At 34.2% G+C, this 17,521-nt stretch overlaps 1 protein-coding gene across 1 annotated transcript; it reads left to right on the top strand.

Annotated features, from left to right (window-relative positions):
• The first annotated feature begins 4,570 nt into the window (after window positions 1–4,570).
• LOC127711995 (plectin-like) lies at window positions 4,571–6,019 on the top strand. Its single transcript, XM_052218152.1, has one exon. It carries the CDS (start codon window positions 4,571–4,573, stop codon window positions 6,017–6,019), a length of 1,449 nt encoding a protein of 482 aa, XP_052074112.1.
• The last annotated feature ends 11,502 nt before the right edge of the window (window positions 6,020–17,521 follow it).

The raw sequence follows: 17,521 nt of genomic DNA, 5'->3' as shown, positions 1-17,521 counted from the left end.
ACAGGAATAAATTAACCGTACTTGATGTTTCTTCAACTCACAAATTAGCAGATTTCTAACAAATATGAACAATATGCATAAATATGAGAACAAATGTTTCATCAATTAAACAATCATTTTCTACTATTTTATGCACTCGAATTGATATTTAATGGCCATATTATTAACTTACTATTTGAAAGAATTGTCAATCACTCCATTTTAACATATTTAATAAATGATGATATGTCATATCAACAATATACCGAATAACCCTAGAAGGTTAGATTAGGGCAAATAACACAGCTTCGCACGAACTGATAAAGACGTATCATGTACATGTAATTGTATTGAGTAATTAAACAGTATCTATTGACAGAAAAACAAATCTCAATTCACAATGTCAATTGTCGAAAACTGCAAATAGTGATACCATTTCTGCTAAGCATAGACTAATTGCAATAATTATAAGTTAAAACAAATAACATCAAATGAATAGAAAATAAAACTGTCATATTCCTGGCTTGATACAAGCATTTTCTTATGTAGAAAATTGTGTATTAACCCTGGTTTTATAGCTGGCTAAACCTCTCACTTGTCGCACAAAATTATTTTATATTTACAATAATGTGTAAACAAGAAAAACAGACATAATAGGTAAAAACGTCAAAATAGGGGTACAACAGTCAACATTGGGATTTAATGTCAATCACTCTAAAACAAACAAATATGTAAACAAAGAAAAAGGAAATAGCAAAAAGACAGAGCACACAAGCGTTCTATGAAAGACTTCAACAAAATGACCATAGCACAATAACACAATAGCGGGATTCATAAGAACCGAGCCACGCCAAAAGGATATTACAAAAAATAGACTACACAGTAAAGGTTAATAATTTACAAATATAAATAAAAGAACAAATACTTAACATATTTGAAATCATAAACGACAACATATTTATCCAGTTTTAACAAGAAATTCGTGTTTCAATGAATACTTCTTGTTCTAATGGGCATTGTAATTTCATATTAATGTAAAGCAGAATTAAACACAAAATCTTCTTAAAGATAAATAGAGAAAACTTCTGAATTGTGATTTCTTAAATTTATTCCGAATACTTCGAAACCGTCAGCTACATGTATATATATTCGGCATAAAACCATGTATTGTTGATGACCTCTTTATGATTTTGTAGGTTTTTTTTTTATCTGTCAGATTGACATTACCGAACATTTATTAATATATTAACCCCTAACAATTGGGTTTTTCATTTTTAACTGTAAACAATATAGCGTAAACATGATATTCTTGCATGAACGTGAATAGAAGTAGCGTTATTCGTCGGTTAACATTTTTAAAATGCATAGGTTGGCTATAACCGTTCACATTATGTACGTACCTCGAGTAACGTACGTATGTCATTTAATTGGAAATATCTTCTATACGCATGATACGGAACTGTATGTACCGATTATCAGCTAGGTTGTTTGAATACTTATATCGCCAAATATCAGCGGCGAGTATACGAACCAATATAAAGGGTATTGTCGAGTGAGCACAGCGAACGAATTTAAAAAAGCTTTAGATTGTGTCGAGCAGCTGATATTTACAATATAAATATGCACAAAACTAGATAATTAATTTACCAGTATCAGGCTTTATTTCCTTAGTTTGCATGATAGAAACCATTGTTTTGTTTGTTTCACTAGCACAACGGAAAATGTTTTGAAAAGTTCGGGTCAACATCGGTTCATAATTATTACATCGCTGATATGTCCGGGTCGAAGTTACAAAGGCCAGATTAACGTATTTGAAATCCAAATGCGTCATATGCAATTTTATTAAAAGCTGAGCAGAGTGATATAGAAATAGAGACGACCGATAAGGGGTTTTCGGAATGTTAAATGTTCTTTCTAGTAACGGTTGATTGAGTTTCAACCTATGTCTTCAAATCAATCGAATAATGATCCAGCTGGCATGGTATGTTAGACATCCAAGCTGTCTCGTTAGATGGTCGAAGAGGAAATGATATATGTCATGTCCAATACCCAAACCTTTATCATCATTTTCAGTGAAAAAAAACAACATGTACATTGGACCTATTCGTTTAAATGAAAAAATCGGAAACATGCCTGGCACATTTATACACATATTCTTGCCTTTTTATCTAAATTTGGGTTTTTGATGTCAAATTACAATAACCGGTAAAAATGCTTTTGTGAGACCTCGAACTTGAGAGAATTATCCGGTTTCCCTCATTTAATTATTGCTAACCAATAAAAATCACCAAAGAAATAATTGTGCTTTGATACTGTCTGTAATCAAAGGGAGACAATTCAATCTCAATCTCAATGTGTTTCAATCACAGGAAAGATAAATCTTTTTATATGAGGAGGTATCTCATTAACTATATTCTATTTTTTAAAACATCTTCTAGTTATTTTTCTTGCGTACCCTTGTTTTATAATAAGTTCCTCACTTTGGGACCGCAAAGTAAACTTTATAAAAATCCTTAATTTTGATTTGCTATGTTAACTTTGTGGATGTTTTTTAAAGATTCATTATAGAGTAATAAGGGGGCCATCAAATAAATAGGTAAGAATGACAATTAGTGACATTGAAACATTCAAAATTCAATTGAGTGAATGAAAGTCTGATTCTTTTTCAATTTATGCTATAGAAGATTTTAAAAGTGACTATGAATTTATTGCAAGAATATTATTCAAAGAGTATATTTTTATTATCTTGACATTAAATTTTGTGACGAGATAGTTTGTATTGTTCTTGTGTGCGTTGAGGACATATATATAGTTGACAGTAAAAAATACGCATGCGAGTTTAAAACGAGTTGTGTTAAAAAAAATGGCCATTATCAAAGCAAAAGTTCTGACTCGTAAATTTTGCATATAGGAAACAAATCAGCCCATGGTAGTATAATATGATTTGTGACCAAATGATGGGTTGTTAATGGGTGCGAGTCATTGTGACACTGATAAAGGGGTGGACAGAATAATTGGAACTCTGGAATGAGAGGGCTGGAAGTGGGAATTGGGTGGATGGAAGCTGGAGTCAGGGTGGTGTTAACCGTGAGGAAAGGGTTGTTAAAACAGGGATAATTCATGCTTGACGAAATAGGAGTGCAGAGGAACAGAATACGGAGTGAAGTAAGAGTTTGGGGAGGAAACTGGGAATCAATGCACCCTTTCCACCCCTCTTTGATAGCAATAAAAGAAAAGGGGACGGGGTCATGTATGTAGCAGGAGCAATTTTGCAGATTTGGGGACCACAGCTTGTTCTAGTTTGTGTGAACTGACATTTAATGAGACGATGGATGCCTAATGTAAAAGCGCTATCTTATTAAAAAAAAAAACAAAAAAAAAACAGTGAAAACAATAAATAACTTATTCAATGTGTACAACTTTTATCGTGTAGACCAGAAGTAATGAAATAGAGCATTGAATGATTCCAACTATTATTTTGTTTAAGAAGCATTAAGCTCAATGTCAACATTTCATGTTTGGACTGCACTTTAGTCTAACTTTGTATCAATTCAATGACAATTCCATATGTTAAATCCAAACCAATTATATAAAATTATTAAGTCTTATAAATGATTTGCATAGATGAAAATACTAAACTTTAGAACATAAATAAATGTCTTTAACAAATGAATTTAAAATAGCAATATCTATTTAATTTAACAAATATGTACTGAATAAGCATCATGTAATCGTTAAATAAAGAAACAAGAAATTTATATTTTTAAACAAGGTATTCTGTTACGCCTTTCCACAATTTATATAGTTCGTTTGATTATATTCCTAATCTGTTTATGTGTTCCAGTTTAGGAGGATTATTCATCTTTAACCTTATAAGAGCTTGTTAGAACTTTAAACATCGTATCATCGTTACCTTTCCCTTTCTTACACGTATCTCGAACTGAATATTGCAAGGTCATTCCAGAACTGGAGAAGTACAAACGTCATCTAGGACACAATTCGTGGCTAACCACAGAGTGAGTTACATTTATAACTTTGTATTTGATGCCTTCAAATGGTTCTTCACATAATTGAACTCTTTATCCGTGATATACTGGAAACTTCACCTTTAATAACTGCAGCTTTATTTCGCGTTCTATGGACTTTGCTATTGTCTACACTTGACATTCATACTTTATAACATTAAATGAACACATTGTAAAATTGTATTTTATTTTATATTTTCAGCTTTTCACCATTTGTTTAGATTGGTTTGCGAAAAAATTGTCAGCACCTGATAGTCTTATTGCTTGAGCCCAATCGTGGTTATACTTAATGGTCAGGCCATTACAGTAAAAAGTCTACAACTTGCCTGTTGTGTCTCACAGATACCGCCACTCAACGTCAGTTCTACAGCTACAACCTGCCTGCAAGAACGCGTCATCCCTTGACGTACAGTAAATTGACGACAACCTGTCTACACATATCCAGACAAGGAACTGCAACGTAGTATTGTTACAACTGTTACAACAACATTACGCAACACAGCTTGTGTGTACCAGGCAGCAAACCGCCAACGTTAATCTTACTATCCGTTAGTTGATTAGGAAACATGGATTCTGATCACGCAGAACGCCAAGATGACCCCGAGCGTCAAGAAACAAAACTCCAAACAGAAGCGGAGCTGAAAATAGATGCTGGACAGCCTGTGTACAATCTGTCGAATGTAGAGGAAAATCCCGAGACTAGGCGAGTACGTGACCTCACGGAAAAAGGCCAGGGAGCATACACAGAAAAACGTGACAAGTTCAGTCAGGAACTAGAGGCTCTCTGGTCTGATATAGAATCCCAGTTATTGGAAGTCACCATGCCACCTAACGAGCTCCAGCAACTCTTAACAGCACAGGACAAACTTGTAAAAGCCTGTACTAACTATCGTAGGCTCACAGATGAATACCTGAAATTTCTGAAAAGGACCAGAACATTGGACAGTCTAAAGGACATAGACGCATGTAATCTCACGTTGGATATTCGACTGTCCAAAGTGGACCTGGCAATAGAAACATTGCACGAACATCGCATCGCCCTGACCAAGGCTAAATCTTCTAAAACAAAGACCTCAAAGAGTAAGAACACCTCGCATAGTGGGAGCTCAAACGTCTCTGACATGTCAAGCCTAGCACGGAGAAAGCGTGCCAAGGCAGAGTCCGCTAGATCAAGGATAGCCTTTGCCGAGCAACAAGCTGCCCTCCTAAAGCAGGAGGCCGTATTAGAGGAACAGATCCTATACAGACAAACAGAAATCAAGGCCAAAATAGAACAAGAAGCCATCCGTGCAAAGCAAGAGGCCACACGTAGAAAAGCCGAAGCGGAACAAGAGGCCGCACGTAGAAAAGTCGAAGCGGAACAAGAGGCCGCACGTAGAAAAGCCGAAGCGGAACAAGAGGCCACACGTAGAATTGCTGAGGCTGCTCACCTGAAAGCTCGAATTGAACAGGAGGAGGAGCACATCAAAGCTGAAAAAGAACAGGAGGCCGTTTGCAGGAAAACTCAAATGGAACAGGAAGCAGCACGTGCGGTCCCAGAAAAATCCGAACTTAAGGCTGCTATGAACATTCTCGAAGCAAAAAGAGAAGCTGCAGCCGCAGAAGCCGAGGCTTGTATCCTGGAATACAACGGCACACAAGCAGTTAGCGATCTCCCTGACGAAACGGAAGACCCTCTCCAGCGTGTGCAAGATTTCGTCAATAAACATCCTGTACCAACTACTGTAAAGGAAGTAACAGGACCTCAAAAGATAAGACAAAGTCTTGTTAAGATTGAGCTGAGTCATGAAGCACCAGCGTTCGTGCCATTCGTGGCACTGAACTTGCCATCACAAACACCTGAGGTCTTGCCTACACATGCTAAGTCACCAGAAGTTAATGTATTCCCAGATCTGGGAACAATAACTGGCATAGGAAAACAGGGCGTTTCAGAAAAGATCCCTGTCTTACAACAAAAACAAGGCGTTATAGAAGAGATCCCTGTCTTACAACAAAAACAAGGCGTAATAGAATAGAACCCTGTTGCATACCAGCAACAAATCAATCCTACGTCGGAGATAACCAGATTTCTCCTACGCAAGGACCTGTTGTTCTCTCGGCTAACAAGCTTCAACGTGCTGGCAGAATCCTTCCATACATGGAAAGCCAGCTTTAAAAACGTCGTAGACGAATTACAAGTTTCGGACTCGGAACAGATAGACTTACTGATTAAGTGGCTAGGGCCAGAGTCTGCCAAACATGCCTTGAGTATAAGGACATCAAATGCCAACAACCCAACAAGAGGCCTACAGAGGTTATCGCAGAGACTGGATGAGCGATATGGTGCTCCAGAAATGTTGGAGGCCTCTCTCACAAGCAAACTTGTCAATTTTCCTACCTTGACGAACAAAGATAGCGCACGTCTTTATGACTTGTCTGATATTCTATCAGAAATAGAATATCACAAGGAAAATCCCAAGCTGGGATGTTTGCTTGCTTATTTCGACTCTTCGTCCGGGATAAATCCTATTGTGGAAAAACTGCCATACGGACTCCAAGAAAAGTGGATAACAAGGGCTTCAAGATACAAGACTAAATATGAAGTTGCCTTTTCACCTTTCACAGAATTCTCTGCCTTCATCAGAGAAATTAGCAAAATTAAGAACGATCCTGGGTTCATTTTTGGGTCAAGAGTCACACCAAGTACAAAAGGTGCTGCGCCAAATTTCACACCTCAAACATATTCTAAAGTCAATGTTCATAAGACAGCAGTTGAACAGCAACCTGGAGACAGCAGTGAACAACAAAGTCTTTGCATTTTGCATAATACAAAGCATACCTTAAACGAATGCCGCGCGTTCCGTGCCAAATCAATCGAGGAACGCAAGAAACTGTTGAGGCAAAACAATCTTTGTTACAAATGCTGTGATTCGACTATGCACAGAAGTCGTGATTGCAACGCAAGTATCAGTTGCAATGAATGCGGAAGTAAACAACACACCACCACATTACATACAAATCGAGTGTACCAACCCAAAGGTGCACCGCCTTCACCGCATAGATCAGTCGACGGCGGGGAGCTAATTGATACAGCCTACGGCGGGGAGCAACTTGAGTTAGCTGAAACCAAGCTAACCTCTGTAAGTTCAACTTGCACAGATATCTGCAAAGATGGCAACAGTAGTAAATCTTGTGCCAAGATACTCCCTGTGAATGTCTTTCACAAAAATAATCAGGACAAAGTAATTCGCATGTATGCAATTATTGACGACCAAAGCAACCGGTCTCTCGCCGCTCCTGAATTCTTCAGCCTATTCAACGTACAGGAAGAAACAAAAGACTATATGTTATCCACATGCTCCGGCAGCAAGGTTACTTCCGGAAAACGAGGAAACGGCTTTGTCGTAAAGTCTGTACAAGACAATACTAGATTCAATCTGCCTGAACTGATTGAATGCGATACCATTCCCAATAATCGGAACGAAATTGCTACAACTGAGGATATGTTGCAATATCAACACTTGCAAGAACTACAAAAAAATATTCTCCCGATTGATGGAAAATGCAAAATCCTATTGCTCATTGGAAGAGACCTAATAGAGGCACATCACGTCCTTGATCAACGTCTAGGACCACCAAAGGTTCCATTTGCGCAAAAGTTAAACCTGGGTTGGATTATCGTTGGTGAAATACGCTCCGATAAGCAACATGTTCACCTTGAACTCACTACAAAGGAAACAAATCCAACTTGCAGTATTGTGAAACCACATACAAAGAAATTACCCGAGTGTAATAAAACCAACACCCAGTCAAATGGAATTCGAACTGATTCGTTTAAACAATATCCCCGTTTACATGGGCAACCAAAAACGAAATCAGCGACTTCGATCGTCAAATTTGCAGAAGCCGAAAAGTTCATTTCGGAAGCAACATCACCAAAAGTGAATGCCGACAAAGAAAAGTACATCCGAAAACATTCAATTCCCAAGGAAAGCTTCAATTTGCCTTTGTATACGCAAGGACAAGAGGAAAGTAGAATAGACAATTCGGACTTAAGTCACAGAGAAAAGGAACATGGCAACCGCTGGTCTACTGTATGCCGTGAACGTAAAGGAAAGCGTCCGTTTCGCAAGACGTCCTCGTTGGATCGCATATCTGTGTCGAAAGAAGATTCTTCCATCAGAACTACAGCCATGGAATTGGATCTTAGATTGCCGTGATCTCGTCGGAAACACCGCCTTGTCTAGGATAGAGGCTGTGAAATACCCAGCCTCCCGTTGCATTACTTCCAAGTTCCTATAAGTGGAACTTTGGACTGTTGTTATATATTTAACATTTTATTTGTTTTAATTATGGAATAGTGATATCAGATAGACATCAGACGGGGAGTATTCTGTTACGCCTTTCCTCAATTTATATAGTTCGTTTGATTATATTCTTAATCTGTTTATGTGTTCCAGTTTAGGAGGATTATTCATCTTTAACCTTATAAGAGCTTGTTAGAACTTTAAACATCGTATCATCGTTACCTTTCCCTTTCTTACACGTATCTCGAACTGAATATTGCAAGGTCATTCCAGAACTGGAGAAGTACAAACGTCATCTAGGACACAATTCGTGGCTAACCACAGAGTGAGTTACATTTATAACTTTGTATTTGATGCCTTCAAATCGTTCTTCACATAATTGAACTCTTTATCCGTGATATACTGGAAACTTCACCTTTAATAACTGCAGCTTTATTTCGCGTTCTATGGACTTTGCTATTGTCTACACTTGACATTCATACTTTATAACATTAAATGAACACATTGTAAAATTGTATTTTATTTTATATTTTCAGCTTTTTACCATTTGTTTAGATTGGTTTGAGAATAAATTGTCAGCACCTGATAGTCTTATTGCTTGAGCCCAATCGTGGTTATACTTAATGGTCAGGCCATTACACAAGGGAAATAACATAATAATCCTGTCTGCCACATGTACATATGTAAGAAACAATTTGTTTTTGTAAAATATTACTATAAAAAAAATAACCCACACACACAGAAGCTAACATGTTTTTTAGTTGAAACAACTTAATTGTTTATTAACAACTGCCAAACTGTACCAGAAACAGACACTGTTTTTTGAACAAACTATATCACTACGAACGACAACTCGAACTAGTATTTTACTTTTATTTGTTGAAAATATAAACAAAAATTGATTTTAAAAAAGCGGTAATATGCAGTAATTAATAAAAATCTGAATGTCGTAGTAAAAATCATCAGGAATTTGATCTGCTTTGGCGCCCGGAATTGCCGATAAGTGAACTTGTTCAAAATCATGTTTTCATGGGAAGTGATGAATTGTCCTTGCCAAAATAACTATTTATTCAGGTATTCTAACATTGCTAACATATGTTGATACCACGATAATACATTGATAATACTGTCTTTTTAAATATACCTTATTGTCAAAGAATGCAGCACTAGTGTCTTCATCGATGGCCAAAGAAAAAATGGTGATGATAAAGCATGCAATTCCGGAAATTGACCGTCTCCAAAAATATTAAATTCTAAAATTGATTTATCGGCCTTTTCGCGCCAGACGACTATTGAAAAGGCTACGATATTCTGAACAGGGAAATTATCAATCTTAATTGCGATCTCTTGGGTCGAAATGAAATTGCAAAGCAATATCTCTGAGCCTATGTACGAATTGGACAATTTATTGATTTTTCGAAGAAGTCGATAGAGGACGAAATAGCATCCTTATTTACAAACAAAGATGAAATGTTAAAAAAGTACGATCAACAAAACTTTTCTGATTCTCAAATAGGTGTGGCAAACTTCACATTTCTGAAACAGTATTCTATTTATTAAAAGTTTCGATGTAAGAAATAGCAGATATGAAGGTGATATTGTTTTATTTGTTATTAATGGCTATAAATACATAGTTATAAATCTTTTTTTAAAGTTTTTCCTCCAATTCTGCTTGAGCAGAATTATAGCTTCTTATTTGGTGATATGCTTGCACTAAGCTTTAGTTTCAAATAATAAATACGTTCAGTCATATATCAGGGTACCAGGAAGACTTCCTGTTTTTTTTTAAGATGTTAATTAATGCACAAAACTTTCGTTTCTAGTGAGGTCTTACATTGCAAAGCAGCTTTAATGTAAACATTTGAAATAATTTCATTAATTGCAATTTTATTTGTAGTTTTATTATAAAGAAGTACGCAAAATTATTATGAATTGATGTACCTGTTTATCATAGTTTTATACATTTTTGTAGTGTAGTGTGTGAAATAGATAAACTCATCATGGATACCACGATTGAAAATTATTACGCCAGAAGTGCGTTTCGTCAACAAAAGTCTGATCAGTGACGCTTACATGAAAAAAGATCAAAAGATCAAATAAGGTACGGAATTGAAGAGCAATGAGGATGTCCAACCACAAAGAAAATACTTTTTGCCATAAACATAATAAAATAGAAAATGCCATTTTATTCCATTATTGTGTGATTAATCTTTTAAAAAAAGCCAAAGGATAAAAAGGGGATTCAAACTCAAATAAATTAAAAACAATCTGACAACGCCATAGCAAACACGAAGTAATGACAAAAAAGGGTAAACAGTAAAAAAACCAAAGACAATATAAAGACTGCGCACCACGAACGACAAAAAAAAACGAGGGTGGTCTCAGTTGGTCCTTAAAGATAAGCAGATTCGGCGCCACATGTGAAACATATCGTGTTGCTCATGGAAGTTCGACTTCAACATTAGGAGGCACTATAACATTCGGTTAATATTTTGAGATTTAATCAGTAAATTTTTAAATAAAAAAGGCAGAATATATCAAGAATTAGAAGCTTCTGTAGTCACAAGTCTGAAATTAGGTAGTTGAATGCAAGTTACGAAAAATTAAAAAACTGAAGATTAAAAATAAACACGACGGGTGCCACATTTGAAGTAGATCTGCTTACCATTTCGGAGCACCTGAAATCACCCTCAGTGTTTGGTGGGGTTTGTGTTGCTACAAGTTTAGTTTTTTATGTTGTTTTGTTTTGTCGTTCATCCTTTTTCTTTTTTTTTACAGACCGTACAAGACATATAAGGATAGTCAAGGTCGTTAATAAACACAACGCAGTATTTTCAATGGCACTGTCAGTTTGTTTTTGTCTTGTGAATCTTCCTTTGTTATCTTTCGCCTCTCTTTTACTTAAATTGTAGTTTCTTTGACGTCAAAACTATATTCTTCTTTGCATGCAAAATACATTGCCATATGATTAAAGATTCTGACAAATTATAACATATTGAATCCCAATTAATAGGCAATTTCACTATTTTGACGATTATTATGATATCATAAGAGCAAATAATTATAAATAAATACAATATTTATAGAATGCATTATATAATAACAACAATTACTCTAAGCGCTTCACATTTAGAAATAAATACATCACAAAAGTACAAAAAAACATAAATAACGATTATTGTGAATCATTCTTGGCCCGATTCATTGAATATATTCGTTTTTCACTATTTTCATTTTTTAATCATACTTTATGTGAGCTACATGTGAATAGTAGATGTTTTTTCACTAATTATCGATATGGATGCAAACTATTAGAAATTTTGCAATGTGTTGGTAGTGAGTGAACGCGTAATAGTTTTTTTTTCCAGTGTATCATTCATAGAAATTTGCAAAAAAATGTATGTATATTTTCGTACATTTATGTCAATGTTTACCCAAAAATACCAGATTCAGGTGGTGAATTATCATCATGGCTATTGAAACAAAATGAAAGATGACTATAATATCTTTAGTTATTAGACCAAGACAATATGTCACGCGAAACAAAACATAGACGCTATGTATTTGGGAACGTTTTTTTTATGGTTAAGTGTAAAATTTAGTCAAAGTTCATCATAACACTTCTGGAGATAGGAACACTATCCTTTAATACGGTCCTAAAAATGTGCAAATGGACTCGCAAAACCATTAAAATTAAGAAATGGAAATGCCATATGATGAGACATAAGATATGTTCTATACAGATATGGGAATTTAAACTGAAATCAGTATGTCTTTCAAAAGTACTTATTTGAAGACGTCCACCTATGTACCAATAGGGAGATGTTGTATATAATTGTCAATGAGACAACTATCCATCTGAGTCCAAAAAACACGAATGTAAACAACAGTAGGTAACAATACGGCGTTCACTATTCATAATAAGCAAAACGAACAAAACCAATACTGTTAAAGGGATAGTAGCTACGATTTTGACAAAATTATGACCAAGTTTTAAAGCTGCTGAAATCAAAGATATGTACTTTAAATTAACAATAAGATCGGTGGAATGTTTATATAATGTACAGAAGTGTTAATAATTGATAATTAATATCGTGTAGCGTGCCTTTTCATCTCATTAATTATGCATCGGGTTTACTTCCCGAACTTTGCCGACACAGCGAGTGAGATGACTAAAGATATAAATAAATATGAACATGTGCTTTTGTTTTCTTACGTATTTGACAATTTCTTTAGATTAAACGTACACATTTGAAACCTTTTATCAAATTATGTAAACAACAAAATATACTTCGCAAACCGTCGTAATGTCGACTGCTTATATAATGACTTTATCTGCGTGACGGGTGTTTGTAAATGATTCTAATGACCGATCTCATCGCCGTTATTTATTTTCAATTTACAATAACTTGTCTGCACCTCTTTACTGTTTCTTTTTCTCGCAGAAACTGTAAACACACGTTCCATTTCGGCGATAACGTTCCTCTGTTAGACATTTTCCCTTCGAGGGACAACTTGCGATTGCGCATTGGGAACTGCTGAGTTAAGGTCAACATAGGTCATATGAATAAGGGTTGGCTTAACATCGAATTTTTGTCTATAGACAAAAAATAAATTCAGGTGTAAAACGTTAAAAAGCTTCTAAATGCTAATTGGAAAGTAAACAGTGATGGTTTTATTCATTCTAAATAAACCTTTTGTACAAAATCCGGCATATAGATTAGAACAATAATTTTAATAAAAATCGTAGCTACTATCCGTTTAAGTCAACTAAAACAGGTTTCGACAAGACAAATTTAAAAAGATTGAACCCCCCCCCCAAAAAAAAATAATAACGAGGATTGATGACAAAAGAATAAACAAAAACAAATATAAGGCAGACACACACAAAAACCGAGTCAAGAATGACAGAAAGCTGGTTCTATTGCCTCAAAAAAAAAAGTAACTTCTATAGTTGTTAAATTTTTTTGAGATGCATCAAATTTAAGAAAACTTCCATCAATTTGTATTAGAAATCCTGGTTCTATGTGTCTTAAAAGAAAACAAATGCATTGATCCATAACAAAAAGTAAGCATTCGAGGTTGACACGATCATAATGTTAGTATAAATTGATTAAGTTTTACCACAATTGAATGTTTTGAAAAGCATATTTATCATTGTGTGCTTTTTAAAATGAAGAAATTTGAGATATATAAGGATACATTTTACCTGAAGCATAAAAAAATCCAGTTTTAAAAAACTTATCCCTTTTTTTTCTCACAAAACTATCTCGGAGCTTTTTCATTCGGTCTGTTGAAATGCTCATTATATCTGGTTTACATCTCTTTTATTAACAGTATTAAACTTCAAATTAAACTCATACAACAGTTTGATTAATAACAATGGCAAATGAGAAGTTTGTAATATCACTCGAAGATTTGAATATGTTCTTAATTGGTCAGACAATACTTGGTCTTGTTTTATGAACATTTAAAACCCTTGGCTACGCATCGGGATTTATATCCATTAAAATGTCATATTTCTGGTACTCTGAGTATGCTACATTGTAGATAATGTTATATTAAAATAGTATTTAATTGACTTAATATACAATAAGAAGTGGAATCTTTCAAAGTACCTATTTAATAAATTATACATATTAACATTAACATTTGTGCTGAAAATGTGATGTTTTTGCATGTCGGATTTATTGCATCGTTACTATGGCAATGGAACGTCTGATTTTCACATAAACTTTAAATAATTTCGGTAATAATTTAATATTATGTTATCATAAATATGAAGGATATATTAAAAATATTGGTTCATAACTTTGAGTAAAGTTCATCGTTTTTGCCAAATCACAAACAGATGTTAAACGATGTGATTCTTTTCACATTCTAAATTAGTTTATGGAGTAATTTAAATATAAAGTTTTGTTATTAAAATAATGTTATCAATAAGTTCATCGAAAAATCAATACACTAATATTGATTACGGACCTTGACCTATATAGTTTTATAATTTAATAAGGTCTCTCAAAATATCAACACACTCCTTATTGAGAAACTGACACGTTTGAGGCCCGTAGTTTCAATCTGTTCAGCAGAAAAGTAAAATTGCTCTGTTAAAGAATCTCAGTTTTATGAAGCTCTCTAAGTTGATCCAGCAAGTCTTACTCTGATCCGTTCGGAGATATTTTACTCATCTTTTCTTTCTCACTTCGGATATGTTTACTCTGTTGCTGAACCTATTCTACGTTTCTCATACCGACTAAGTCTCATTCTGTTTGGAAATTCTTTGTATTCTGATGCAGAAAGAAACTGACAATCTTGATTCACCTCGCTCTCATTCTGTGTATCACTAAACAAACTTATTCTTCTGATTCATCCAGTCTCATTCTGTTTGAAGATACTTATTCTGTTGATGTCCCTTGTATCATTCTGTTTAGAGATACTAATTCTGTTGATGTCCCTTGTATCATTCTGTTTGTAGATACGTATTCTGTTGATGTCCCTAGTTTCATTTTGTTCGGAGTTACTCATTCTATTGATACACCAAATATCATTCTGTTTTGAGATACTTATTCTATATATACATTGTCTCATTCGTTGGAGCCACTCATTCTATTGATACACCTAGTTTCACTCTGTTTGGAGATACACATTCTATTGATACAACAAATATCATTCTGTTTTTAGATACTTATTCTATTGATACAGCTAATTAATTGTCTCTTTCTGTTTGGAGATACTCATTCTATTGATATACCTATTCTCATTCTGTTTTTAAATAATCATTATATTAACGTATGTACACCTAATTGATTCTTTCCGTTTGGAGATACTTTACAAATCGATACCACCAGTCTTAATCTGTTAGGAGATAGGTATTCAATTGAAACACCTAGTCTCATTCTGTTTAGAGATACTTATTTTTTTATGTGTCTAGTCGCATTCTGTTTGGAGACAATTATTTTTTGTTTTTTTGTTTTTTTTGTTTTACTAGTTTCAATCTATTTGGAGACACATATTCTGTAGTAACACATAGTTTCATTCTGTTTGGAGAACTCATTTATGTGTGATGTCCTAATTTGATTTCGAGCAAATGCAGTGATAAACAATACAAATATATGACTGCTGTGGTTTATACATGTTTTTTTTTTTGTTTAAAGACTGTTAATGATGTATTAGAGTTTATCATATTTAAACACGATGATGCAATTTGACTGTGTATGTAAACCTATATTTTACTTCGGTAATCAAATATTCAAATGGAGTACAAATGTACAAAATTAAATGTAGATTTAAAGTTAATTAATTTATTCTTTTATTCCTCTGTGTTACACTTGGTCAAGCATAACGCTTGAGGTGATCGTTTTATTTTACAGTGTAATTTATATTTTAAAACATATGTTTAATGTATGCTCCTATCTTGAAACCTGAATAACCAACATCGTATCGAATTGGAGACTCGAAAAGACCTTGACATTCAGAAAATAAACGTTTGTTTGAACTATGTTATTTTTTCTTTGTGTTAAAATAAGACATATGTTTGATTTGAACAAGGATGAAAAAATAATTTTGAATTTCTGACAGCTAACAGCATACATAAATCACATCACGAATAAAGTTAGCGTTCATTCATTGAAAAATGTCAGAATTGAGCCTTGCGCTTTTGATGGTGGTATTATGTCATAATGGTTATTCAAGTGAATCTTTGGACGAACAACTTGGAGTGTTATTCAATAGATCAGATTTACGTTGTCCTAAGGAATGCGAATCCCAAAATTTTCTTACCACAATGAGATTTGAAGATAGTATGGAATGCTAAACATGTAGGGCTCAACTATTATGGATAGTTGAAGGGAATTTGAATGGAAAACTAAATGTTACTAAAGTTGGACATTTTGATGTCTTGTTTGTTGAAAATGATATGAATTAAAAGTTACAGACCATGATGTTCATTTCTATTACTTAATTTACGGAAATCTTACTGACATTTCGACTTCGGTCTGCAATTTTAGTACAATTGTTTACATCGACTTGTCATTCAATCAAATAACTGATATCCGATATATATTATGCTTGTCTATGCTAGATACATTACTATTGGCAGGAAACAAAATACAATGAAACATCCGCGTAGAATTGATGTTTCCTTCAACCAAATCATCAAATTGGAACCGAAGTTTTTCTTACATATGGCAGGAAGTATGTTTCATTTTGATATATCGTTTAACAATATGACAAAAATCGATGTCACAAACATAGTTTGGACGAGACAAAGATACTTCTGCAATGTTAACTTCTCTCATAATGCTCTGAACGACGTTACAAATCTCTCAAACTTTTCATTTCAACAGGATATCACATTTGGACATGGGAGATATCTTGACTTCACATATAAGAACTTTAGTAATTTTTTCAATTAAAAAAAAAATAGGTTTTAATGACATAAAATTATTTGGAAAACTTTCAAAAATACAGTTTCGACATTAGGCATAATAACTGGTTATGCGATTGCAAGTTTTATCCGTTTGTCTCGCAGGCTACTATTGCGTTGATATTTTACATGCAGGTCATGTCAATTTCAAATGAAACAGCCCACCACAGTTTAAGAATAAAATTATTAAAAACTTCTTGCACTATCCAGATTTACTTATCTGCAATATTTCAATGTCTGCAAGATGTCCTCACACAAATGTCATTGCTTTTATCACCCAAGTCAGAACAAAACTGTTGTCAATTGTCATACCAAATTATCGTCGAAAAAATTTCCTTTGTTATTACCAGAATACAAGAACTTGGCATTAGACTTTTCTAAGAATTTAATTTCTGATCTAGATAACCAGTTTGAAAGAACAAAGAATTACAACTTCCGAATAAAAGAAATCAATTTTGAAGGAAACAATTTCGGTAGTATTTCGGAATTTGTTGTGTCTCAGCTAAAAAGTATTACGATGATTAATATGAAGCATAACCCGATAACAAGTATTGATATGTCCCTAAGAAACTTACGGCCTTGCAATGTTCAGTTAGGAAGACTTGATCTTGTTTGTACATGTAACGATCTTTTGTTCAAGAGTTGGCTACCGTCATCAACAATGCCTTGCTATAATAACACACGGATATTCTGTAAGACCGAAACCGGTTACAAATCTATTACTCAGGTTACAAAAAGCGAGCTAGCATGTACAGAAGATTATCATCTTAATTGGTTAAGCTTATGTATTGGAATCATAGTAAGCC

This window comes from Mytilus californianus, unplaced genomic scaffold (assembly GCF_021869535.1).
Source record: "Mytilus californianus isolate M0D057914Y unplaced genomic scaffold, xbMytCali1.0.p SCAF_8, whole genome shotgun sequence".
NCBI lineage: Eukaryota > Metazoa > Mollusca > Bivalvia > Mytilida > Mytilidae > Mytilus > Mytilus californianus.
The sequence above is the reverse complement of the archived record's forward strand: the minus strand, read 5'-3'. Positions and strand labels throughout refer to the sequence as shown.